This window comes from Acinonyx jubatus, chromosome D1 (assembly GCF_027475565.1).
Source record: "Acinonyx jubatus isolate Ajub_Pintada_27869175 chromosome D1, VMU_Ajub_asm_v1.0, whole genome shotgun sequence".
Classification (NCBI taxonomy): Eukaryota; Metazoa; Chordata; class Mammalia; order Carnivora; family Felidae; genus Acinonyx; species Acinonyx jubatus.
This window is the reverse complement of record NC_069390.1, coordinates 50,588,066-50,613,714: the sequence shown is the minus strand read 5'-3', so window position 1 is coordinate 50,613,714 and position 25,649 is coordinate 50,588,066. Positions and strand designations below refer to the sequence as shown.

The 25,649-nt window shown below is 38.8% G+C and overlaps 2 protein-coding genes across 6 annotated transcripts in view; one reads left to right on the top strand and one right to left on the bottom strand.

Moving 5' to 3' along the window:
- Positions 1 to 91: 91 nt before the first annotated feature.
- Positions 92 to 16,577, bottom strand: ZNF214 (zinc finger protein 214). Of its 2 annotated transcripts, XM_015084691.3 has the most exons (5): positions 16,335 to 16,577; positions 15,899 to 15,957; positions 15,216 to 15,304; positions 3,130 to 3,291; positions 92 to 2,030 (listed from the first exon to the last, which is right to left on the bottom strand). In XM_015084691.3, exons 2-5 carry the CDS (start codon positions 15,913 to 15,915, stop codon positions 334 to 336), a joined length of 1,965 nt encoding a protein of 654 aa, XP_014940177.1. In that variant the 5' UTR covers positions 15,916 to 15,957; positions 16,335 to 16,577; the 3' UTR covers positions 92 to 333. The 2 variants fall into 2 exon arrangements, with proteins under 2 accessions (XP_014940177.1, XP_014940178.1); XM_015084692.3 differs by lacking the exon at positions 15,899 to 15,957.
- A 3,390-nt stretch (positions 16,578 to 19,967) lies between these two features.
- NLRP14 (NLR family pyrin domain containing 14) overlaps positions 19,968 to 25,649 on the top strand; it is a 283,814-nt gene continuing 278,132 nt past the window's right edge. For 2 of the 4 annotated variants that reach the window (XM_053203536.1, XM_027073247.2), the window contains exon 1: positions 19,971 to 20,447. The gene's annotated coding sequence lies outside the window, so the exon portion shown is untranslated. Of the gene's footprint in view, positions 20,448 to 25,649 lie in introns of all 4 variants that reach the window. The other 2 variants (XM_053203537.1, XM_053203538.1) reach the window with 2 other exon arrangements.

The following is a 25,649-nucleotide window of genomic DNA, read 5'->3' as shown; positions in this document are numbered from 1 at the left end:
TGAAAATACAAAGTTAAATATACAGTATGATTTCATGCACATAAAAATGTATAAAAAAAGACTAGAACAGGATGAAGAGTTTTCTTGAATCTTTCATATATTTTATAATGGCTATGTATAATATTAATAGAAAAAGTAAATACACTTTAATTTTAAATACATAGGCATCCTCCTAAGGATTTCTTCTTGAAGCAAATGCTTCTTAGTGGGAGTTAGGGAAAACTATAAACGTTGCTTGGGATTACTTGGGTTATTTATAGAATTTTCTTCCCAGCAGCATTTATTGGGCTTAAAGTTAAGCTTTGATTAAAGCGGTTAACTAAATGAACATAATTATAAGCTTTCCTGTCCGTGATTATTGTGAAGATGTGAATTCGGATCAAATCCCTTATAATACTCATGGCATTTATGAGGTTTCTCTCCTGTGTGGACTCTTTGATGAATTCGAAGAGCTGAGCTATGACCAAAACCCTTGCCGCACTTAGCACATTGATAAGGCTTCTCTCCTGTGTGGACCCTCTGATGGATGTGAAGATTAGAGCTGTGACTAAAGCCCTTTCCACAATCATCACATTTATAGGGCTTTTCTCCTGTGTGGACTCTCTGATGAATGAGAAGATGTGAACGCTGACTGAATCCCTTACCACACTGTTCGCATTTATAGGGTTTCTCTCCAGTGTGTACTCTTTGATGAGTGTGAAGCTTTGAACTCTTGCTGAAGCCCTTCCCACATTCATGACAAGTATAGGGTTTCTCCCCTGTATGGACCCTCTGATGGATGCGAAGATCAGAGCTGTGACTAAAGTCTTTCCCACAGTCATCACATTTGTAAGGCTTCTCTCCTGTATGTACTCTCTGATGAATCTGGAGATTTGAGCGCTGGGTAAAGCCCTTACCACAGTCATCACATTTATAGGACTTCTCTCCTGTGTGGACTAACTGATGAATTCGAAGATTTGAGCTCTGACTGAAGCCCTTACCACACTCATCACACTTATATGGTTTCTCTCCTGTGTGGACTCTCTGATGAACGTGAAGCACTGAACTCCGACTAAAACTCTTACCACACTGATCACACTTAAAAGGCTTCTCTCCTATGTGAAGTCTCTGGTGAATGTGAAGTAATGAATTTCTACTGAGGTCCTTACCACACTCAAATTTATAGAGTTTCTCTTCTGTATGGACTCTTTGATGATTGTGAAGGCTAGAGATCTGACTGAAGCTCTTACCACACATGTGGCATATATAAGAAACCTCCCCTGTGCAGAATCTCTGATGAAAGTGAACACCTAAGCTCTGACTGAAGTTACCATCAACTTCATCACATCCATACAGCTTCTTACCTATGTGAATTCTTGGATGTCTATATAGGTCTGATCTCTGAGAGAAGCATGCTGTGCTGATGGAGCACTGATAGAACTTTTCTCCAAGGTGATTTGTCTTGTGGAGAACACACTGTGAGTTCCAATAATAAATTTCTTTGCATTTATTACATCCACAGTATTTCTCTTCCTTAGAGTCTTTCAGTAAGTCATGTTGATATATCTTCCCAATGTACTCTGGACAGGCTTCCCCTGTTGAGACACAAGAATGCTGAACTATGAGCTTCTGTTCTTTTTCCAGAGAGGTATTTTTCTTAGATATGCCAAGATGGCATCTGCTTCCTTGAAAACCATGTGACTCATTCATGTAGATTTCTCTAGCATAGTCTTGAGGGGTGTGTTTTGTTTCTAAGGACTGCCAGGGTATAAACTTTGTATATTTTAAGTTCCTGGGACTTCTGCCTTCAAAAGTCAGCTCATAGTTCCCATACCCTGGTACTTGCGTGGAGAGTATCAACCATTCTTGATGGTGGGAAAGGTCTTGTTGCTTGAGGTCTTTGGAATCTATTCCTTGGATGGTTTCCACATAGCTTCTATTCTTATATATCTGAGTGCTGGCACTCCTCCAGCCTTGCCAGCAGGGATGATTTTCATGTTCTAAATATCTGAATCTTTCTTCTTGGGGTTTGTAACTCTCTTTCCAGTTTCCTAGAAGAATAAGCAGATTATCCAGTGGTGAGATGAAGGTGGTGTTAAAAAATTTCCAAGTATCTCACTGACCTCCAGAAATATATGTGTATCCAGAAAGAAGGATTAGGACTTAGGATTTAGGTCTGAAATTCATGTGTTTGTTTATTCATATGTGAATCCCTTCATTCACTTATTCATTCAATCCATAGATGTATCCTAAGCATCTACTACTACCACATACTGTTAGATATCAAAAAATAAGGCTGACTGCTTCATGGAAATCATCTTAAAAACAGATTTAATTAGATTACTCTATTTGGGCATTGTTATGAGAAATAAAATATTTCTATTTTTTTGTTCTAGAGAGTGTGATAGATTGTGTGAAAAAATGGCTGTATTAATTCTGTACCTCTGCGTGTTCCCCTTCCATGCTGACTTTAGCTGGGCTATACAATTTGCTTTCTTTACTGGGACAATAGCAAAAGTGATACAAGCAGACTTGAAAGTGCTTGTACACCGGGGTTTGTCCTCTCTCTTGCTGGTTTTGAAAATTCTGTGACCACCAATATGTAAACAAGCCTGGGCTAGCCTGCTTGAAGAAGGATGTATGGTCAACACATCTCCATCATCCCTACTGATATCGACCCACTGCCAGACATGTGAGTCAGACTGTCCAGCCTCATTTTAGACTATCCAGCCCCAGTCAAATCACTCTATGATAGAAGTTCCATCTAACCAATGAGAATCATGGAAAATAATAAGGTTTATTTTAAGTCACTAGTTTGAGGTAGTTTGTTATATAGCAAAAGCTAACTTGTACAAATAGTATGAAGAGAGAACAAATTTAGAACCACACAGAATGAATTATGTGTGGAGATCTGTATTTTAAGTGAATTCCAGAAAATAAATAAGAATAATCACAAATACCTATCAATACATAGCCTGGGTGTCTTAGAAGATGTCTTGCTCTATCTTCTATCTGTCATCTGATTTAAGACCCATTTCTGAGGATACTTCTCCTATCTCAATACAATACCTAGACAAAGAACCAAAATACTCAACAAAACTGGTCCCAGAAGAAACTAACTCTATTACCTAAGAGCTGGGATAACTTTACCTACTGACATGACATTTGTGTAGTTCTCCCACATGACCTCTCTGTAGAGCTTTTTTTGAGAAGAATCCAGGAATTTCCACTCCTCCCAAGTGAAAATAACAGTCACATCTTCAAATGTTACTGCCATCTGGTCAAAGATCAGATTTTCCAGAAAGAAGAGATCTAAATGAGAAGATGGACAAAGCAAAAGCCATTCAGCACGTAATGTAAGTAACAAAGCAAATAAAAAAATAAAGAACTTTAATAATGAAGAAAAACAAGAAAGGTAAGAGGAGACATAACAATAGCGGATGGCTAAATAATGTATCCAGTCACTGAAGCCGGATACCCGGCTTTCCATCTTAAGAAACACTTATATAGCATCTGTCTGCTAACCACTGGGCTAAATACTTCACATATTATTTTAAGTAGTCCTCACAGTGACCCTCTCATAGATACGATTATCATCCCTATTTTAAAAATTAGTAAATAATAGTTGAAAAAACTTAAGTCAATTCCCCCCAACCCTTTTTATTCTGGAAATGTTCATCTTCCTGCTCCAGTCTGGGCTGGCTATTCTTTTTAGTGCTCCATTTTCAAGATTATATGATTCTTCCTCTTTTGTGAATTTCTCCATTAATTGGGAGGCACAGGCCCAAATTAGTTCAATCTAGTTTATGAATGGTAAGCCCACGGCCACTGAAAAAAGCAAAGGTGAGACACAGACAAGGTTTTCAAGATACACTTTTGGTTTAAAGGAGAATCTCCAAGCATGGTTACACTGCATGTTTGAAGTCCTTGTCATCATTCACGTGGCTGGGTATTGAATTCTAGAGCAAAAAGAATTTTTCTCAGAATCATTTCACTGTTCATAAGCCTTCATTGTTGTTTCTAAGACTTTTTGTTTGTTTAATTCCTTTGCAACCAACTTTTTCTTTCTTTTCTGGAAATACTTTAGGATCCTCTTTTTTGACTGACCCTCTGCTTCCAATGTTAAAGATGTATCCTCAGCTTCCCTGAAGTTCACAGGGCTCATCAAATCCTTCTTATGCTTATTCCCCTGTGGAGCATTCCAGGATGGAATGTCTTTAGCCCTATGCATCTCTTCCCACTGTTGCTCCTGTTGCCTTCCAAGTTACTGTTGAAATTTCTCATTTGCTAATGGCTCTTTACTTCATCATTTTTTTTAGTTTTTTATCATCATGCAGTTTTAGAAAGAAGAGATAAATGTATGTATTCAGACTGCCTAAAAATACTTCTCTTAGTGGAAAGAACAGCTCATAAGTTGGTTATGTGACACATTTCTTTGATGACATATTCTCAATTCTAAAATTCAATTAAAAATGTTTAGTAAATACTACAATAAAGAAAATACATACTTTTAATGGAGAAAAACTAGAATATCATGACCATCAAGTCATTATAATTATAGCAGTTAAATACCAAAGGTTATGTGAAAAGGGCTGTTATCTCATTTACTATGACAACAATCCTAGAAGGTATAATTATCAACACTAAAGGAATAAGGAAACCAACATTTAAATTTCTCTTTTCTGATGTTTATTTATTTTTGAGGGGCGGGGGGTGGAGGGCAGAGAGAGAGGGAGACTGAGGATTCAAAGCAGGCTCTGTCCTGAGATTGGAGGGCCCTAACACTGGGCTCGAACTCATGGATCATCATGACCTAAACCAAAGTCAGATGCTTAGCCAGCCAACTGAGCCACCCAGGTGCCCCAGAAACCAACATTTAGCAAGATTAAGTAACTTGTATAAAGTCATTCAGTTGCAAAATAGTGGTTTTTAAACCCAGGCCTACTGTAAAAGAAGTAAAACACAACTTGGTGAAGGGATGTAAATCAAGATTTCCAAGTACATCCTTATTGTGTTAACAAAAGGACAGAAGGAAGATGTATTGAAATATTCAAGGATTTAAAGTATACCACCCAGGTACTGTTTTCCAAAAAACCTACATGAAAATCCATGCGTCAACAATGAAATATTAACCACAAATAAGAACTCAAGAATGAGAAAATTCAATGCTGTTCATTTTTAAATGTTTATAACATAAATGTTAAAAATGTAAAATAGAATAAGTCTATGGGACGCCTGGGTGGGTCAGTCAGTTGAGCGTCCAACTTTTGATTTCAGCACAGGTCACAATCTCGCAGTTTGTGAGTTTGAGCCCCTCATCAGACTACATGGTGCACAGCCTGCTTGGGATTCTCTCTCTATCCCTCTCTTTCTGAGCCTCCCTGCTCTCTCTCTCTCTCTCTCTCTCTCTCAAAATGAATAAAATAGACTTAAAAAAATATAGTAAGTCTCTTTTAACATAAACAAATGAATATACATAGATATCTGGCTAGCTAGCTAGATGAAATAAGTAAATTGGGATGCTCAGAAGCCCAGACTACAGGAGTGAAAACTGGAATTAGAACAGAAAATAAATGAACCTACTGGTTCCTTATTTTGTAAAAAGTACAGAAAAGTAAAACTCGGTCTGTTGGCCTGTTGTTATTGGCTTTGATTATTTTTAAAAATGTTTAAGAATTGCTTTAAAAAATACACTAGAGATTCAGAGTTTAGTCACTCTTACTGAAAACAAATTCATAAAATTTTCATTAATTCTGAATAATAATAAAAAGTAAAAACTGAAAGTCTACCCTCCCTAAATAAGTTGAGAAGTAACCAGGATAGTTTTTACTGTGTCCTTTCTGACCTTTATTCATTCATACACACAAACGTACATACACACCCCACTGAAATTTTCTCTTAACAAAGACATGACAATTCTGGTTTGCATTTCTCATGTAATATATAATGTACAACTTCACATTTCAGTACATATATACGTCCATCTTATTTGCGGTAGTTTTAAAATATGTCCACAAATTATATGATTGCCTTCCCTCCAAGAAGTGTTCCCGACCCCTTGAAAGTGGACTGGACTTAGGGACTCACTTCTGAGAAATATTACATAAAAAAACAGAAGGGGAAGAAGACATGGTATGCAACTTTCAAGACTAGCTCTTAAGGGCACTGCAGCTTCCTCCTTGCCCTTTTTCTTAGATCACTCTCTCTTGAAGAAGCTACCTTCTATGTGGTGAAAATACTTAGGAGCCTTGAACAGGACATGTGGCAAGGAATTGAGGCTTCTGTCCTCAGTGTGAAATGAGGCATTCTGCCAACAGCCACATGAGTGAAACATCTTAGCAGAAGATCCTCCGGCCCCAGTGAAGCCTTCCGATAACTGCAGTCCTGCTGACAGCTTGACTGCAGCCCCGTGCAAGACCTTGGGTTGGGACCACACAGCTATGCTGCTCCCAGATTCCTGACCCTTAGAAACTGAGTGACATGAAAAAATGTGTGTTATTTTAAATTGCAATAAATAAATAACATACCATTGTTCTACCAAGCATTCTGTTAGCGGTTAATTACTATTACAGTCAAATTGTTTTAGAAAAGAGAAAGTGAAAATTGCTAGCTCAGTATGTGGCTAGTGTAATCTTGACCCCAGGAGCAGATAAAGACAATATCAAAAAGTAAAATTACAATCCCACTTGTAAATTTTATAAATCTATAAAAATCCTAAATAAAGTATTAACTAATTGAATTCAGGAATATATTAAAAATATGAATCATGATTACGCATGGTTTATTACAGGAAGGAAGGACAGTTCAACATGATAGAGAAAATCTATCAACATAATTCACTATATTAATAGACTATAGAAGAAAACCATAATTAGCTGATGCAGAAAAATCATGTGATAAAGTTCATAATGTTCAACACCTATATACGATCTTTAAAAACTTTCAACGGGGGGGGGGGGTTGTGGGGGGGGGTGCGCATGCGCCTGGGTGGCTCAGTCGGTTGGTTGAGCTTTCGACTTCGGCTCAGGTCATGATCTCACGGTCCGTGAGTTTAAGCCCCACATCGGGCTCTGCGCGGACAGCTCAGAGCCTGGAGCCTGCTTCAGATTCTGCGTCTCTCTCTCTGCCCTTCCCAACTCACGCTCTGTCTATCTCAAAGATAAACATTAAAAAAAAAAAAAAAATTAAAAACTTTCAGCAAGGGCGCCAGGGTGGCTCAGTTGGTTAAGCCTCTGACTCTTGATTTCAGCTCAGGTCATGATCTCATGGTTTGTGAGTTCAAGCCCCATATTGGGCTCTGCACTGTCAGAGCTTGGGATTCTCTCTCTGTCTCTTGTTCTGCCCCCCTCCCCTGCTCATGCTGTCTATCTCTGTCTCTGTCTCTCAAAATAGGCAAATAAACTTTTTAAAAAATTTAATAAAAATAAAAAATAAAGTAAAATAAACACTTTTAGCAAAGTAGAAATAAACTCCCTAAATTGGTAAAGGTTACATATTAGGAACCTTCATCAAAATCAGAACTTGAATGTAGAATCTTTGTTTGTGTTCCTTTTATTATGGTAAACAAGAATGACTACCATTACTGTTGCTTTCAACATAATACCAAAGGTCTGACAAATACTATAAGAAAATGAAACGAGGCATAAGAATTAGAAGTAAAAACAAAAAAAAAGTAATTATTTGCATATGTTATTGCAATCTATGTAGAAAAATGAACAGTATTCAAATAACCACAAACTAAATAGAGAGCTCAGCAAAATTACCAGATACAATAAAATGACAGCATAATTGTATCAGCAATCAACTACTAGAAAATAGAGGGTATAGAGGTACCTGGGTGGCTCAGTAGGTTAAGCATCTGACTTCAGCTCAGGTCATGATCTAGCAATTTGTGAGTTCGAGCCCGCATTGGGCTCTGTGTTGACAGCTTGGAGCCTAGAGCCTGCTTCAGATTCTGTGTCTCCCTCTCTCACTGCCCCTCCCCCACTCGTGCTGGCTGGTTCTCTCAAAAATAAATAAACGTTAAAAAAAAATAGTATCATTCACAAAAAAGCAAAACAAAAACAAAAAACCACTATCTTAACCAAGAACATAAAGAAATCTTTGAAGAAAATTTTTAAATTCCAATAAACAGAAGATGATCTAAATAAAGAAGAAGCATACTTCCATGTTCTTGGATGGGTTGAATTAAATTCAATATACCCCCAAATTTCCAGCTGGATTTTTTAAGGAACACAATATACTTTTTCCCCTAAAATTTACAGGGAAGGAAAAGAAGTCTATAAAGACTTAAGTAAACCAAGCAGGAAGACTTGCCCTACCAGATAGTGACATACCACGAAACTACAACATTAAATCAAAACTAAAAAATAAGACCAGTAGAACAGCATGGAAGACTCAGAGACTGTGTTTGTTTATATATGAAAACACATTAACAATAAAGATGGCATTAAACATAAAAGAGGAAAGAATGGATTATTATTATTTCACAGTGTTGTGAAAACTGATTAACTATATGAGAAAACATAAACATGGATTCCAACTTAGTATCATATACAATATGAACACTAGATAGATTAAAAAAGGGAAATCAATAAAGAAAATGGTGGAACTGAAAAACATTTACTATTATGAAATGAATCCAAGAGCCAGTTCTTTGGAAGAAAAATATTAACAATAAAATAGATAAATTACCAGATTGCTAGCCAAAGGGGGAAAAAAGGAGTGAGCATAAATAGAAAAAAGTTAGAACTGACATTGGGGAAGTAGGAACAGATACAAATTTAACTGAATGTGGGGCGCCTGGGTGGCTCAGTCGGTTAAGTATCCGACTCTCAGTTTCAGCTCAGGTCATGATCTCACAGTTTTGTGGGTTCGAGCCTTGCATCAGACTCTGTGCTGGCAGTGCACAGCCTGCTTGGGATTCTCTCTCTCTCTCCCTCTCTGCCCCTCCCCCACTCGTGCTGTCTCTGTCTCTCTCAAAATAAATAAACTTGAAAACTTAAAATTAACTGAATGTTAGGTGGGCACTTTCTACAGCTCTTTTAAAAATTAATCTTAATAGAAATAGGAAATATATTTTTTCCTAGAAAACCATTCAACAAGTCCTAAAGAAAAAACACCTGAACAGATCAGCTATATGAAAGAAATTGCTCAAGTTACCAAAGAACTATAGCCTTCAAAAATAACTGACCCAAATGTTTTCTAACATAAATTCTCTCAAATTTTCAAGGAACAGAATATTCAAAGTTATTAAATTATTCCAAATCATATAGAAAAACTATCAAAACTTTTAAGACATTGAGGAAACCATTGAGAAAGTAAAAGTCAGAAAACTATAGATCTATACTGTGTTACTAATGAATATTGATATAAACTTCAAGGATAAAGTAAAATATAAGGCTAATAAAATCCAGCAACACCTATATTTATAACATACTGTCATGCTGCCAGTATTATCTTATTTTTTTACAGTTTCTCTGGAATTCAGGAATGGCTTGGCTGGGCAGTTCTAATTCAGATCCCTCAGGAGATTGTTGAGTTGTCGACAGGAGCAGCAATTACTTTTTTTAGAGGCTTGCTTGATTCGGCTGGAGGATTCATTTTCAGGGTGGCTCACTCACAAGGCTGGCAGGCTGGTTGTGACTATTGATGGAAGATCTTAGTTTCTTTGCATTTGTTCACATGGCCTAGGCTACCTCTCAATGTAGAGGCAAGCAAAAGCTGCGTCCTTTCCATGACTTAGCTTTGGAAGTCACATAGCATCACTTCTGCAGTACTCCACTGCTTGAGGTAATCATAAACCCCAGCCAGATTTGAGAAGAGGGGACACAGATCCTACTTTTTGGTGGTAAGAGTGTAAGTCACATTGTAAGATGAGCATGAAGAGTCCAATATGTTACAGGTGGTCATCTTTAGAAAATGCAGACGCAACCTGCTACAATATCAAAGCAAATTGTAGCATGACAGAATGGTGCTTTATTCCAAAAGGTAAACAAAGGAAGGCCCAAATGAAGAAAATATTAACTATAAACTGTCATAACAATGTTAAATAAGAAAAGCCATATATTTTAATCAGTGCCAAAAAGGTACTTCTTAAAATTCGGTATGGATCCTTCATTTAAAACTACAAACAAATTAAGTTAGCAAAATAAAAATAAAGACATGCAAATATATCTCAAATCCAAAAGTAAAACGTTAAAGGCATACCCAGTAAGACTGGAAACTTGACAGAGATACTGCAAATTCACTATATTTAAACCACTGATGAAACCACTTCCCAAAGCAAGTAGAAGGTATGGTATATGGGAAACCAAAGAAAATCAACTGAAAATTATTAGTAATTATAAGGGAAGTCAATTCTAATACTAGGTTTGTACCCTAGAAAACAAACACATGTATGCCAGAAGATACATACAACAAGTTTTTCAGTATATCAAAAAGACTGGAAGCAAAACAAAAGGCCCAACAACAGTAGGATGGATAAATAAGTTGTTGGTCATACTGTGAAAGCATACACAACAGTTAAAAAAAACTTTAGGTACATGAATCAACATGGATACACTGTAAAAATCTAACATTATACTAAAGAAGCTATTCACAGAATAGTTATATAGAGTCCATTTATATAAAACTAAAAAAAAATAGGTAAGGAATAATAAACATAACATTTAAGATAGCAGTTGCCTCTCTAGGAAAAGGAGGGAATGAAATTAAAAGTATTTGCTGGTCTAGGAGCCCCTGGGTGGCTCAGTCTTAGGTTAAGCGCGTCTAACTTCGCCTCAGGTCATGATCTCGCGGTTTGTGTGTTCGAGCCCCGCATCGGGTTCTGTGCTGACAGCTCAGAGCCTGGAGACTGTTTCAGATTCTGTGTCTCCCTCTCTCTGCCCCTTCCCCACTTGCACTCTGTTTCTCTGACTCAAAAACAAACAAACATTAAAAAAAATTAAAAGTATTTTCTGGTCTAGATGGTGGGCATTCATGTTATTATATTTTAATTTATACATATATGTTTTAGTATGTTCTTTTGCATGTATGAATGCATCACAATAAAAGTTCAAATTAAGTAACCATGTGAAGTTCAGACATATAGTCATTAAAAGTTATTTGTAAAACGACATTTACAATACCAATTAAAAAATAAAATTCCTGGGATGCCTGGCTGACTTAGCTGGTTAAGTGTCTGACTCTTGATTTTAGCTCAGGTCATGATCTCGTGGTTTGTAAGTTTAAGCCCAGCACCAGGCTCTGTGCTAACAGTATAGAGCCTGCTTGGGATTCTGTCTCCCTTTCTCTGCCCCTCCCCTGCTCACAATCTCTCTCTCTCTCTCTCTCTCTCAAAAATAAATAAACAAAAACATTAAAAAAATATAAATTCCTAAAAGCTTAACAAAAATACTTAGAACCTAGATAAATGTAGCTTTTAAATTTAGAAAGCACTCCTCAATCTTAGGTAGGAGAAATAAACATAATTTTGTTCTCATTAAACTTATCTACATTTTCAATGATACTTACAGGTTTGGGGGTGGGTCTGAGAAACTAATTTTCAAATACTTTTGTGGGAGAAAGAAAAACCATTATTAAAAAGAAATGACACCCAAAAAACAAATAATCCAGTGAAGAAATGGGCAAAAGACATGAACAGACACTTTTCCAAAGAAGACATCCAGATGGCTAAAAGACACATGAAAACATGCTCAACATACTCACCATCAGGGAAATAAAAATCAAAACCATAATCAGTTACCACCTCACACCTATCACAGAGGCTAAAACTAACAACTCAGGCAACAACAGATGTTGGCGAGGATGCGGAAAAAGAGGATCCCTTTTGCACTGCTGGTGGGAATGCAAACTGGAACAGCCACTCTGGAGACGAGTGTGGAGGTTCCTCAAAAAATTAAAAACAGAACTACCCTACAACCCAGCAATTGCACTACTAGATATTTAACCAAAGGATACAGTAGTGCTGTTTCGAACCAGCACATGCACCCAAATGTTTATAGCAGCACTATCAACAATAGCCAAAGTATGGAAAGAGTCCAAATGACCATCAATAGATAAATGGATAAAGAAGATGTGGTGTGTGTGTGTGTGTGTGTGTGTGTGTGTGTGTGTGTGTGTGTAATGGAATATTACCTGACAATCAAAAAGAATGAAATCTTGCCATTTGCAACTACGTGGATGGAACTAGAGTTTATTGTGCTAAGCAAAATTAGAGAAAGACAAATATCATATGACTTCACTCATATGTGGAATTTAAGATACAAAACATATGAACATAAAGGAAAAGAAGCAAAAGTAATATAAAAACAGGGAGAGGGACAAAACATAAGAGACTCTTAAATATAGAGAACAAACTGAGGGTTGCTGGAGGAAGTGTGGGTGGAGGGATGGACTAAATGGGCAAGGGGCATTAGGGAGTACACTTTTTGGGATGAGCACTGCATATTATATGTAGGGGATGAATCACTGGATTCTACTCCTGAAATCATTATTGCACTATATCATAGCTAACTTGGATGTAAAGTAAAAAAAAAAAAAAAAAAAAAAAAAAAAGAATTAAAATAAAAAAATGAGAGGAGACTAACCCAGTGGCATATTAAAACTCTGTAACTCTGTAATTATAACATCATGAGGTTGACACAGGAATAGACAAGATCAATACAAAAGAATAGAAATCTGGAAATGGACCCAAATATAGCAGAGAATTCAAACATGATAAAGGTAATATCAAATTTGTGGGGATAAGATGGCTTATATACGGTGCCGGGATATCTGACTAGCCATTGGCCAAAAAATATATTAAACTAGATTCCCTGCTCAATTCTTATGTTTTAGCGACTAGAAATAGTTGTACATTATATTGTAAATAATAACTAACATAATAGCAACCAATTCTTACTGATTCTATTTGTCCACCACTGTGCTGGGTTTTACATATTTGACCTTATTTAACCTTCTTAACCCTACTAAGTTCTATTTCCCCACTTCAGAGATGAGAAACTGGTTAGGTAATGCAATCTAATTCACATAACTGAGAAGTGGCAGAAGCATGAAACAAGCTTAGATAGTGGACCCAGAGCCTGTATTTTGACCAATATGCTATATTAAAAAAACATACTGAAAGGTTAATATATTCAATATCTAAAACTTATAAGTAACTTTTACTTCCTTTTTTCCCAAAATGGGCTATCTTCCTTCCTTTTATCCTTAAATGAGGAAAAAGAAAGGCTAAATTCCTCTTCATTGCCCATTAAACGCACTATATATATACAGGAACAAAATTAAATACACGTCGATAGCAGAATTGAGAGATGGATCCATGAAACAGGACAGACCCAAAAGTGATCTGTGTGTACAACTGTGTATGTGTGTGTATATGTAATGAAGTTAGTAATTTGGTATATAAACAAGTAGCACTACAACCAATGGAGAAAGTAAACGTAAGAAAAATAAGAAAGTGGGAGGTGGGAAAGAATGTTTAAGTCCTATCATTTCTCACACCAAAATAAATACCTGAAAGGCTTCAGAGTTAAACTTTTAAAATACTTGAAACTATAAGAAAATAATTGAGGAAAATGAAAGTAATTATGTATTAGATTTGAGGGTGAAGAAGAGCTCTCAGAGCATAAAATTGTATTAATGAAAAGAAATAAGATTTCACTCTATACAGATTTGAAACTTACATGAACAAATAAGTCCCAAAAGGCAAATGACAAAAGGGAGAAATATAGCAATTGGCAAATGGTTTGTATCTTTTACATACAAAGAATACTTTTCATCAAATAGAAACAAAAAATTCAGTAGGAAAAAAAAGTAATGCATGTCAAGAGGCATACATTATTTATGTCAAAGAAAGAATGCAAATGACCAGTAAATGCATGTAAAAAATGGTCAACCTTTCTAAAGATTAAAGGGATGCAATTAAAGGCAAAATCTTAAATACTCAAAACTGGTAAAGGTTCAGAGAGAGAGGATCTTTCATCAAATGGTTACAGAAGTTAATTCATGTAGTATTTCTAAAAAAGAACTTGTTTTTCAAAAGCCTAAAATATAGACATTATATTCTTTGGCTCTGTTATCCTATTTCTCCAAGCATATCTTGAAAGACATAAAGAGAGATACACTTAATAAATTATGTATAAAAATATTTAATAGAAAATGTTTATAAACAGCAAAATACTGAGAATTACTTTAACTTTTCCCCAAAAAAGAAAATTTAAATAAAGTACATATAGCTGGAAGGGAACATATATACCTAGAGTACAATACACATACCTGGAATGAATACTAGATAGTCTTAAAAACTCATATTACCAAAAAACATTTGAAAAATGTCAATTATATGTTAAATGAAAAAAATTATACAAAAACTGGCCATCCATAATTCAACAAATATTCAATGAGTGCTTACTCATGCCATGCACAGTTCTATGTACTGAAAATGTTTTCTGCCTTCATGGAGCCTATTTCTCATGTTCAAATTTTTTTTTATATATACTAATCTACATATATGCATGTTAGATTACCTATGTGTCTACTTTTGTACGTATGTGTACATATTAGTGTTTTTACAGGTTAGTATGTATTTGTATCGAATATTAGATAAAAGACTATAAGTAAATAGATCCAAATGTCAGTAATGGCTGCCTCTGGTTGATGTGCAGGGGACTGAGTGGTGCACAAGAATAAGTAACCAATTAAACATAAATAGCATAGCTTTCCACAATGTGACCTCACCTTATACATGCATGCTTAGGTTCTACTGTAACTAGCTCTGTTTTCTTAGTTTTCCCCTCAATTTCTGCCTGAGACTAATGATCTTCCCATCTAGAATACTACCTTCCTGTTCATGATTTTTTCAAACCTGAGTTTCTATTCCTGTCTTTTAAGTGCCACTCATTCTAACACGTTAATGTTTGCTAACTTGAGAAATTATTATTGACCTCATATGGTTTATCTCCTCAGTGTTCAGAAAAAAATTCTTATATTTCTTGATCTCAGAGCATCAAGAACGGTACAAATTTTACAGTAGACCTGAATGACTGGCTGAATAAATGAGTAAATGTTGGGAAAAGACACCGGGTGGGAATAGGAGGTTTGGAAGTTTCTCAGCCAAGTGAGGAACATTTTCTACTCTGGTTCATCCATCCCCACTGCCACTTCCACTATTCCCACCACCTATGGATAATTCCAGGGGTATTTTATAAATAAGAAAAGACATTCCTACTCACCTGGGATCAGACTATGAAGAAAATAGTGAACATTGCTTCCTCCTTTATGCTCCTCTTTTAGGGAAGGGTGGAGTTTTGAGGAGTCTGAGCTGAGGGAGAAGAAAGGAGGAATGAAAGACTGGGCATGCCTTGCAATCATCCCCACATACTAACTGGGTGTGACCCCCAAACCTCCTAGAAAGAGGCCAGAAAGAACACAAGAACGTTTCTGTTCCTTTTCAAGGGCCAGATAGGAGAGTTATGAAAATTGGAACCAGGACTTAATTTCTGAACCTTTAAAAATTTCAAACGTACAATTCTTGTTTGGGCATGAAAACAGAATTTGATCTCACAGTCCCTCCAGGGATGCAGATGCTCTCTAATGTAATTTAACCTCTCTGAGCCCCAAGGCTTTCCTAATTAATTATTAACAAAAATAGTAAAATAATAGAAATAGGGCACATATTTTCTATTCTTAAAGTATTTTTCTTATTTTGTTCAATCAGTAAAGTAGAAAGATAATTCCATTGCTCTTCTCTACTTAATACACAGAAATACTGGATTTACTATCAGAGTTCCTAGAATCTTACAGAATGGTCCCATTTCTAGCGTTCCCTGGACCTCATCAGTCTCTGTCACTAACCACTTGTAGAACTTTGAAAATGACCAAACTTCTAGACCTCCCAGGGCCTCACTTTCCTCACCTGCAAAATGGGGGCATGAGCCTTTGCTACCCGGGTCCTGCCTTGGTGATCACAGGTCCCTGGGGAAAATGATAAACAGTTAAGAGCCCTCTTTCTCTAGAAAGAAAAAAAACGATTCGTGGACGGCCCGAGAGCAGCATAGCTTTCGGCTCTCCCAACGCGCCACGGGCTGCCCGAGTGTTTTTGGATTCAGACACACAAATGGTTCTCAAGGAGAGGGATCTGCTCGCATCAGGGCCACGGATCTGCGTGGCCTCTGCTCCTGCAGCGCAGATGCGCGCGGCCTCCGTTCCACGTCCAGACCCCCGACCCGAGCTCCGCCCCAACACCTTCCAGTCCCAAGCACCCCGGTCCCGGGGTCAAAGCTGCCTCTGTCCTCCTCTCTCCTTCCCCTTAGTCGGTTTTAATTTGGGGAGGGCGACTGTGAAGGACCCACCTACACTGGTGTCTTCGGGATTTCTAAGCCGGGAGCTTCTCGGCCCCACACCCTCCCTTTTCTGCCACTTTTTCTTCAGCCACAGCTCTCCCCGCTTCTGGCTCGGTGCTCCCGACAATCCGCGTCACTAGTGGAACCTCTGAGGGGGCACAGGACCGGCCAAAACAGTCCGTCTACACAAACAATGGCCGCAGCCCCGCTAGACCGAAAAGGAAGCCCCGGGCCTCCAAATAGACACTCGGAGTGTTTCCATGGAGACGGGAGGGGCGGGGCGGGAAAGGAAAGGAAAGCGCCGGAGAACGTGGCTCCTGATTGGACAAAAGGCCCGGGACTCAGTTCGGCGGTCCGTCGCCGGCGTTCGGAGAATAGGACTGAGTCACCGCCCGCCCCCCGCCCCGATGCTAACGAAATAGGGCTACTCTAGGTGCTTTTAGGGACTCTGGAAAGGCGGGGGGGGGGGGGGGTGCTGGGGATTCAGGGTATGGAGCGGCCAGCCTCGAAGAATTCTGGGACCCTCACAACCCGCCAGTGCGGAACTCCCCAACAGGAACCTGGGGAAACCCTTGCTGTCACTTCGCCTTTGAGGGGAGAGAGGTGGTTGCTCCCGCTGTCCTGAGCCCTCGGCAGAATAGGCACCCCACTAGCTCTGGCCCGAGCATTGTCCTTAAACTCCAGGTTGGAGTCGCGCAGCCACAAAGAGGACCTTTTAAATTCCAGGTTACGGTTGCCCAGGACCCGCTTGGCTTCTGCTGACTCGGTAGAGGGGTCGCGCTTTCCTCCTTCCTCCCTCTTCTCTTTCTGCCAAGTCCCGGGCTCTCTGGAGAGTCCTGGCAGAGAGGAGAAAGACAAGGTGGGGACCGAGGTGGAGCCGTGGGAAGGAGTTCTAGAAAGAGATCCAATCACCTGCTCTTCTATTATCTTGTTCAATGTTCTCTTAGGAAAATATTTTCATTTCCTTAGGCGCTTCTCCTCAAGTTTGGGCTGGATCAGTAGTATTCAAATATTGGTCAAGGAACGTTTTTTAGGGTAGTCTTTAAAAGCAAGGGACTCGTTGGATTCTATTCTGACCACACCACCCACTCAGGATGTGATCTTGGCTGAATAACAACCTTTTTGTGTCATCATTAAAATAGGCAGCATAATAATTTTTTTTACCGGCTTGTTGTTAGAATTAACTGAGTTAGTGTCGTCAAAATGCTTAAACTGGTCCCTGGCACATAGGAAGTACTCTATAAATGTTAAACTATGTATTTACAGTTCAACGTTTAGCAGAAGTGGGTGGTCCAGGGCCTACCCGTCTGGCCTCCACTAGGAAATGAACACCTGAATTTCTTATGATTCCCAAGATCACCTTTTGAAAATCATTGTATGGACCCCCTCTGGCTTACACATTCAGAAGTTATATGGCACAGAGCTTAAGAGCTTGGGTTTTGCTGTCTAAAAGAACTGACTTTAAACTCCGTGGTGTTACCCATTAAGTGATGTTGGGCAAGTTATTTAATCTTTCACCCCCAGTTTTCTTGTCTAAGATGAAAATTTTAATAAGATTTTAGTTAAGATCCTGAATGCATAGACATTGACCAGTAAGAGCGAGCACTGAGGTGGGCTGCTCTCCCACACTGCTTCCAACTGGTAGAGTATTAGTCCTGATTGTTAAGGAATAGTGGGATAATCCATGCAATTTGCTTTTCAGCATTCCTGGCACATAAAAACATCAAATGTTAGCTGGCAATGTCACTCTTTATAGTCTCATTTTTAAAATGCACTTTTAGGGGCACCCGGGTGGCTCAGTCGGTTAAGGGTTTGACTTTGGCTCAGGTCATGATTTCACAGTTCATGTGTTCAAGCCCTGTGTTGGGCTCTGTACTGACAGCTCAGATCCTGGAGCCTGCTTCAGATTCTGTATCTCCCACTCTCCGCCCTTCCCCTGCTCACACTCTGTGTGTGTGTGTGTGTGTCTCTCTCTCAAAAATAAATAAACATTAAACAATTGAAAAAACAAAAGGATTCAGAGTCTGTATCACTCAGGCCCCCTCCATCTGAAGAAACAGTTCAAGAAAGCATTCTAAACAAATAGCAAATAAAGATGGAAATAAATCAGAAAAATTATGGGAAAGGAAGCAGAGGAATTCATGATGTAAAATAAATATGAACCTAAAGTGACATATAATGCAATATATTATCAACCCATGTGCTTAAGGTGAATGGACTGAATTTTCTTATATAAAGGGAGAGACAGACTGGGTCAAGCAACAAAATCCAGGCATATGCTGTTTACAATAAACACCTGTGAGGTTGGTCGAAAAGCTACCAGGCAAACAAAAAGCAGAAATTTCAGTATTACAGAAAACTAATTGAAAGTTCAGAATCAAAGAGATGGATCTTATACATTGATAAAAGGCACAATTTACGAGGAAGCATAATAGTATCAAACCTGCTAAATAAGGCAAAAATTTATAAATTCTGAGGACTTGATAAATACAATTCTGTGGGAAAATTCAGCACATTTGTGTCAGAATTAGATCTAGGAGAGAAAAGATAAGGTCCTACAGAAATTGAGTGGTATAATTAAAAATCTTGATTTAAGAGGCATATAGAAACTTCTATCCCTAGAATAAAGAACATATTTTTGTGTCCATAGAAAATTAACAAAAATGAATTATGAGCTTTGTCGTCCTCATCCATAGATGATGCATGTGCTTTTAATTGCCTTTATTATTTTCCCACCTTATTAGTGCAGTTTTACTAAGAATAGTGTCTCTCCTTCCAGCTGCAGGGGCATGAGGAGACATGTTAACATTTTTTCTAAGATGCTTTTTTGCTAGTAGTTATTAAGAAGTTCTGCATTTTCCATTTTATTATTGTGCACTTTAAGACAAAGAAGCCCCAAAAAATTAAACTGTAGCAAAATAGAGAAACAACAAAGCCGAATTATCTTTAATGATAATGCAATAAAGGCAAGTGATGCTCTTCCTCACAAAGGTGGCTTTTCATGACAAGGCTAAACCAAAAGGGAAAAGAAAAAAAAAGGGTTGCACTGAAATGTATGACACTGGGGTGCCTGTGTGGCTCAGTCGGTTAAGCATGGGACTCCTGATTTCACCTCAGGTCATGATCTCATGGTTTGTGAGTTTGAGCCCCAAATGGGTCTCTGCACTGACAGTGCAGAGCCTGCTTGGGATTCTCTCTTTCCCTCTCTCTATGCTCCACCCACCTCTCAAAATAAATAAATTACCTTTAAAAAAAATCTTTAAAATGTATGTATATTATACTTAAGTGCTTATGTAAAATTAAATATATCAGGTATATGTAAATTAAATGAAAATGGGGGGAAAAAGTCGAATTCACTTTTACTAAGGCACAGTTTGGGACCCTCAGCTTCTGAAACTTATTTTAACCATCTCAGTTTATTTTCCATGTAATAAATGTGTTCTATTTAATGGTTTTATAAGCATGTTGGAAATGGTTTTGGAACCCAAGCCTGTTAACACTCCTAGCTTCTCCTAAGATGTATGTACTTGCGAACTTTGGATGTTTTATTCCCATCTAGAAAAGGTCCAGAAAACCGTGAGGCACGAAGCAGGTGCTCACTAATTATATGGTTTACTGGATGGGTGAGTAAAGTGATGCTGCCTATTGGGGGTCATCCTGTCTGGGAAAGGTCATCTGCAGCCAGGGTCCAACTCTCAGACCCCCCTGGAGCACGTGTTTTTGGTTAACCGGAAAGGGAAGGAGTCACGCGCCCGCACGGGTGCAGCGCTCAGAGGACACTAATCGCACACTATCCTCTGGGAGGAGCTGTGCCTACCAGGCGAGTCTGAGGCTCCTGTGGGGCGTGGGCGCGTGGGCGCAGTGCCCCCTCCGCCAGCCAATGGGAAAAGGGGTTCACTGGCCCGGTGGAGAAGTGTCCGCGCCTGGCGCAGCCCTCCACGTGTTTGCTCCAGCGCGCAGCTGCGTAGGGACCTCGCGCATAAAAAGTCCGAGTGAGCTCCCATTTCACATCAAGCAGCAGGTACCTGTTGAGGCGTTTTTTTCACTTTTCGCCTTCCCTCTTTGGCTCGTGGCTTTCAGCACTGGGATTTAACTCGCTCTTGACCCCCTCTGTGACCCAAGGTATGGAATGACCCTCCTCTTCCCCGGCGGTGTATTGCCCGTTCTAAACTAGCATGTTAGGTCCTGTGAGGGCCTTTTCAGCGCCCATATTCTTAGGGAAGACAGGGAAGGGAATGGAGAGACCCGTGGTCCAGGAGGAGGAACCATCAGACCCCTCGGGTAGAGAACGCGGTGGGCCTATGGACGCGGGCCGGACCGCCGAGAGAGACCACTTGCCCTTTGCGAGGCCGCGGTCACCCCGACCCCATTGGGTACGTGGGTAAGGAGTCCGCTTCGGGTGGGGACCTTGTGTGGTCCTTAACTCGCGTGCAGCACCTGTTTTCTTAACAGGTCAGGTGGTAGGATTACGCTCACTTTCGTCATACCTGGTAAATAAAGGCACTCCTCTCACAGCCCATCCCGGGAGCAGGTGTTTAGCCTTCAATCTGGAAATAATCTCCACCTGAGCTTTGCCGTTTTTCCTCTACTTTGTGCCCACTCTCAGCCCTTCATCCTACTGAAGGTGAAACAGCCAAAAACTTTACAAACCCTGTGCTCCACGCTACCGGTTTCTCTCTCTCCTCCTTACTAGCAAAATTCTAGAAAGAATAGTGCATGCTTGCTCCCTGTACCAGTCACATATACCCATAGTAGTGAGATTTTAAATAACTCCCAACCCTTGTCCCCTAGCAGTGACCTAAAATTGCCCTCTCTACAGTGGTTACCAGTGAGCTCCCACCTGCCAAATTCAAGTGCAGCCGATGGGCATTCATTTCTTCATCTCTTTGGGATTTGACAAATTGATGTTGCCTTCCTTTTACCTTTCGATTTATTTAAGGAATGTATTCTGATTAAAATTGTCACAAATTGTCTTAAACCCAAAACGCAACCATGGTTAATATTTCGGCATATTTTCTTTGTTTTTATGCAGAGGTTTTGTTTGAATTACTTAGATCTAATGCTGATTGTCTTACCATATGCTTTTAACCCAGCACGTGTTGCTTGTTGCTGCACAAAGAGGTCATTTTAAGGACTGAAAAATCAAGTGTGTGCCATATTTTTAACGCATTTGTTTCATTAATCATAATTTTAATTTGACAATTATTTACTTTTTTAAAAAATATCTTTATGCATAAAACTTTATTTCTATAATTGGGATTCTTTCCATTGGAGAATTTCCCAGAGAGAGGTTACTGATTGAAAACTCATGCAGTGTTTTTAAAGTTCTTCCTAGTTGTGGACATGCAGCTTTCCAAGGGTATAGCTATTAACATGCTGACAGTATCAGCTGCAGTTGATTCTCATCATCATGTTGTATTGGTTTTTTAAAGTTAAATATTTTTGCCATTTTGATTGTGAAATGTCATTGGTATGTATTAGTTTTGATATCTGCTTAAGTTTGAACATTTTCTGAAATACTTGTTAGCTATTTACCTCTTTCCCCCCTGTATGAATAGCCCATTAGCAATAATTTGTTTTTAGTGCTTTTCTAACCTATTTGTCTTATGTCTTTCTGGTAATATTAACCTTTTTATGTAAAGTATTTCTTTTTTAAGTTTGTTTATTTAGAGAAAGTGCATATGTACCTATGAAAGCAGGGTAGGGGCAGAGAGAGAGAATCCCACGCTGTCAGTGCGGAGCCCTATCTGGGGCTCAGACTCACAAACCTGGAGATCATGACCCGAGCAGAAATTAAGAGTCAGATGCTTAACCAACTGAGCTACCCAGGAACCCCTGAACCTTTTAAAAGTAACCATATTTTAGTGTGAACTGTAGTTCACATAGAAGACAGCATTAAACATAAGTGTGCAGCTTAGTGAGTGATTGCCAAGTGATCATCCATGTAGACCCATAGGAAGCCAAGGAAAAGAACTTACCAGAATCTAAACACCTCGAGGGCATATCCCTGATCACCAACACCTCCCTAACTGAAGAGGTAGTGTTAGATCTACTTTTATAGGTAGTTACCTCCTTACCCCAGCCTATGTAAAAAGTATGGTTTTAACACCTATACGTGCAACCATAAACAGTATAGTTTTCTTTTTTGTTTGTTTTGATTTTCTTTTTTTTTTAATTTTTTTTTTTTAACGTTTATTTATTTTTGAGACAGAGAGAGGCAGAGCATGAACGGGGGAGGGTCAGAGAGAGAGGGAGACACAGAATCGGAAGCAGGCTCCAGGCTCTGGGCCATCATCAGCCCAGAGCCCGACGCGGGGCTCGAATTCATGGACCGTGAGATCGTGACCTGAGCTGAAGTCGGACGCTTAACTTACTGAGCCACCCAGGTGCCCCTAGTTTTGATTTTCTATAAATGGAATTATATGGTACTTAATCTTTCTGGGACTGGCTTCATTCACTGATGATATTTGTGAGATTCATCCTAGTGACAGGGAGCTGCATATCATATATGTTCATTGCTGTATAGGATTTCATGGTATGAATTTACCACAGTTTATTTATTGGTTCTATAGATGGGCTCCTGGATCTTTCTAGTACCTGGGAATTACAATCAACGCTGCTGTGGCTATTCTTAAATATCTTTTAGTGTTTGTGCACCCATGTTTCTGTTGGGTGTATTCTGAGGACAGTAATTATAGGCCATAGGGGATGCAGATCTCTAATTAAAAAAATATAACCATTTTATTTAGAAATAGTTTTAGATTTACAGAAAGAGTTCTTACATACTCCTCACCCAATTTCCCCTGTTTTAACGTCTTGTGTTACTATTGTGTATTTGAAACCACTAAGGCAATCAATGAAGACTATCAACTAAGTCACACTGAATTCAGATGTCATTACTGTTTCATAGTACTTTTTCTGTTCTTGGGTCTTTTCCAGGATATTGTATTACATATGGTCATCTTGTCTCCTTTGGTCTGTGACAGTTTCTAAGTCTCCCCCCCCCCCCCATGCCTTTTTTTTTTTTTTTTTGATAACCTTGACAGTTTTGAGAACTACCGATCAGGTATTTTGTAACATGTCATTTTGGGTTTGTCCGATGTTTGCCTCATGTGTAGACTGGGATTTGGGGTTTAGGGGAGGAATATGACAGTGGTGATGTACCATTTTCCTCACATCATTATCAGTGGTACAAACTATTAACAATGACCTATGACTGATTGTATTAACCTTGATCACCAGGCTGAGACAGTGTTTATCAGGTTTCCCCATTTAGCAAATCACTAAGCGTAGTCCACACTCCTGGGTAGGAGGGGAACGGGGTTAAGATCTACTTCCTGGAGGAGGGAATATCTACATAAAATATTAAATTTTGAATTCTTTAAGAGAGATTTGTCTCTTTCCCTTCATTCATTCATTCATGTATAGCCATATGGACTCCTGGATATTTGCTTTCTACTTTGGGTTATAATAATATAGTATGTTATTTTGGCCAGTGGGAGCTCTTTCCAGGTGGCTTCTATGTCCTTTTGATCTACTCCATCCTTTTTTCCTTTCTGGCACTATGAGCTCTAGGCTTCTTTTATATATTCCCAGCCCCAACCCTAGAACCTGCAGTTTCTTCAAGGAGCCCTGATTCCTTTTATTGGAGAACAGTATTAGAACCAAGATCTGAGTCTGGGTGCATAGCTACAATTTTAATAGTTCATGTCAACAGTTCTGAAGTGGTTTTACTGATTTACACTCCAACTCTATTTGCTGAATTTCCTATAAAGTTTTTGCTGTTGGGGTGCCTGGGTGGTTCAATTGGTTAAGCACAGGACTCGATTTTGGCTCAGGTCATGATCTCACAATCCTGAGACTGAGCCCCGTGTCTGGCTCTGCACTTGGCGTGAAGCCTGCTTGAGATTCTCTCTCTCCCTCTCTCTCTGCCCCTCTCCCACTTGCGTTCTCACTCTCTTTTTTGTTTGTTTTTTCATTTGCCATTTGTATTTGAATTCTTATGGACAAGAGGTTTTAACTTCAACATAGTTAACTATATCTCCTAATATTCATGCTGGTTCTCAATCATTTCCCTTATTGTGCCCAAGCTGGTAAGTCCCCCTTCTCCTAAGCTATAATGAATATTCTCTGCTATTTTTCCTCCTCTGGTCTGAAGTATTAATGGCTTACTGATTTACTCTAGATTAATTCTGTGAGGATGCTAATTAATCTTTTCTGAATGGTTTATCAGTTGTCCTAATAATCTGCACTGGAATGCTTCCCTTTTCAATTACAGTATTCCTTCTATCATACATTAAAATCTTTTGAGATTGTCTTTTCCTGAGTTATCTACTCTGCTTCTTTGATTTGTTTATTATGGTAGCATCCTAGAGAAGGACTGAATTAGTTACATACTCAGCAGTAGAGGGTAAGTCTTTGGAAATGGTTTCAGCTGGGGGCAGTTGCTGCCCTGAGGACCTTTGGCAATGTCTGAAGACACTTTGTCACAACTATGGGAGATTGAAGGTTCTAATAACATCTAGAGTCCTGCAGTGCTGCTAAACATTATATAGTGCACCTAAGTGTCACTCAGTGAAGAATTATCTAGCCAGCAATGTTAGTAGTGGTGAGATTGAGAAACTCCATTCCTTATGGAGATTCCATAAGGGCAACCAAGAAAGAAAATCAGGCCAGAGTATATGAAAAGGGTGGGAATATCCTATTTTCTAGATGAAGTGTCACTTCCCCCAGACCTTCTCATCTCTACCCTTTCTAGAAAAGAATCCCTCCTTCCTTTGTGTTCTAGAGTCCTATAAGAGCTCAGAAGATTGCCACTGCATATTTAGAGGTTCCTCTTCCTGTAGCCCAGTGTTCACAGGATCCAGTATCACAGAATACGGCCACACAGAGGCATTTAACCCTGAATCCCCCATGCCTAGAAAAATAGAGTGAAATTAAAAGGAAGGGCTACCTAGTAGAAGGAGAATGACCTTTGTAGTTTGATTGGCTACTTGTCAACTCTTTAACCTGGGCAAGTTTCTTAATTTCTGAATCCTTGATTCTACAAAATGTGGATAAAAGCCAAACCTTCAGGACTATTTTTAAGAGTAAAGAAAATTTTCATAACCTATACGCTATAGATCCTCAATAAATGTCATTGTTAACATGTGAGGAATGAATATTTTGAACAACAGGCTTTAATTATAAAGAGCAAAAATTTATATCAATAAATTTGCAAATTGAAATCCTCTTAGACCATGGATTCCCATTTTAGTTCAGAACATGTTGGAATTTATGAATGCCTTCACACAAGAGGAGCAACACCAGACAGCATCTGTTTTC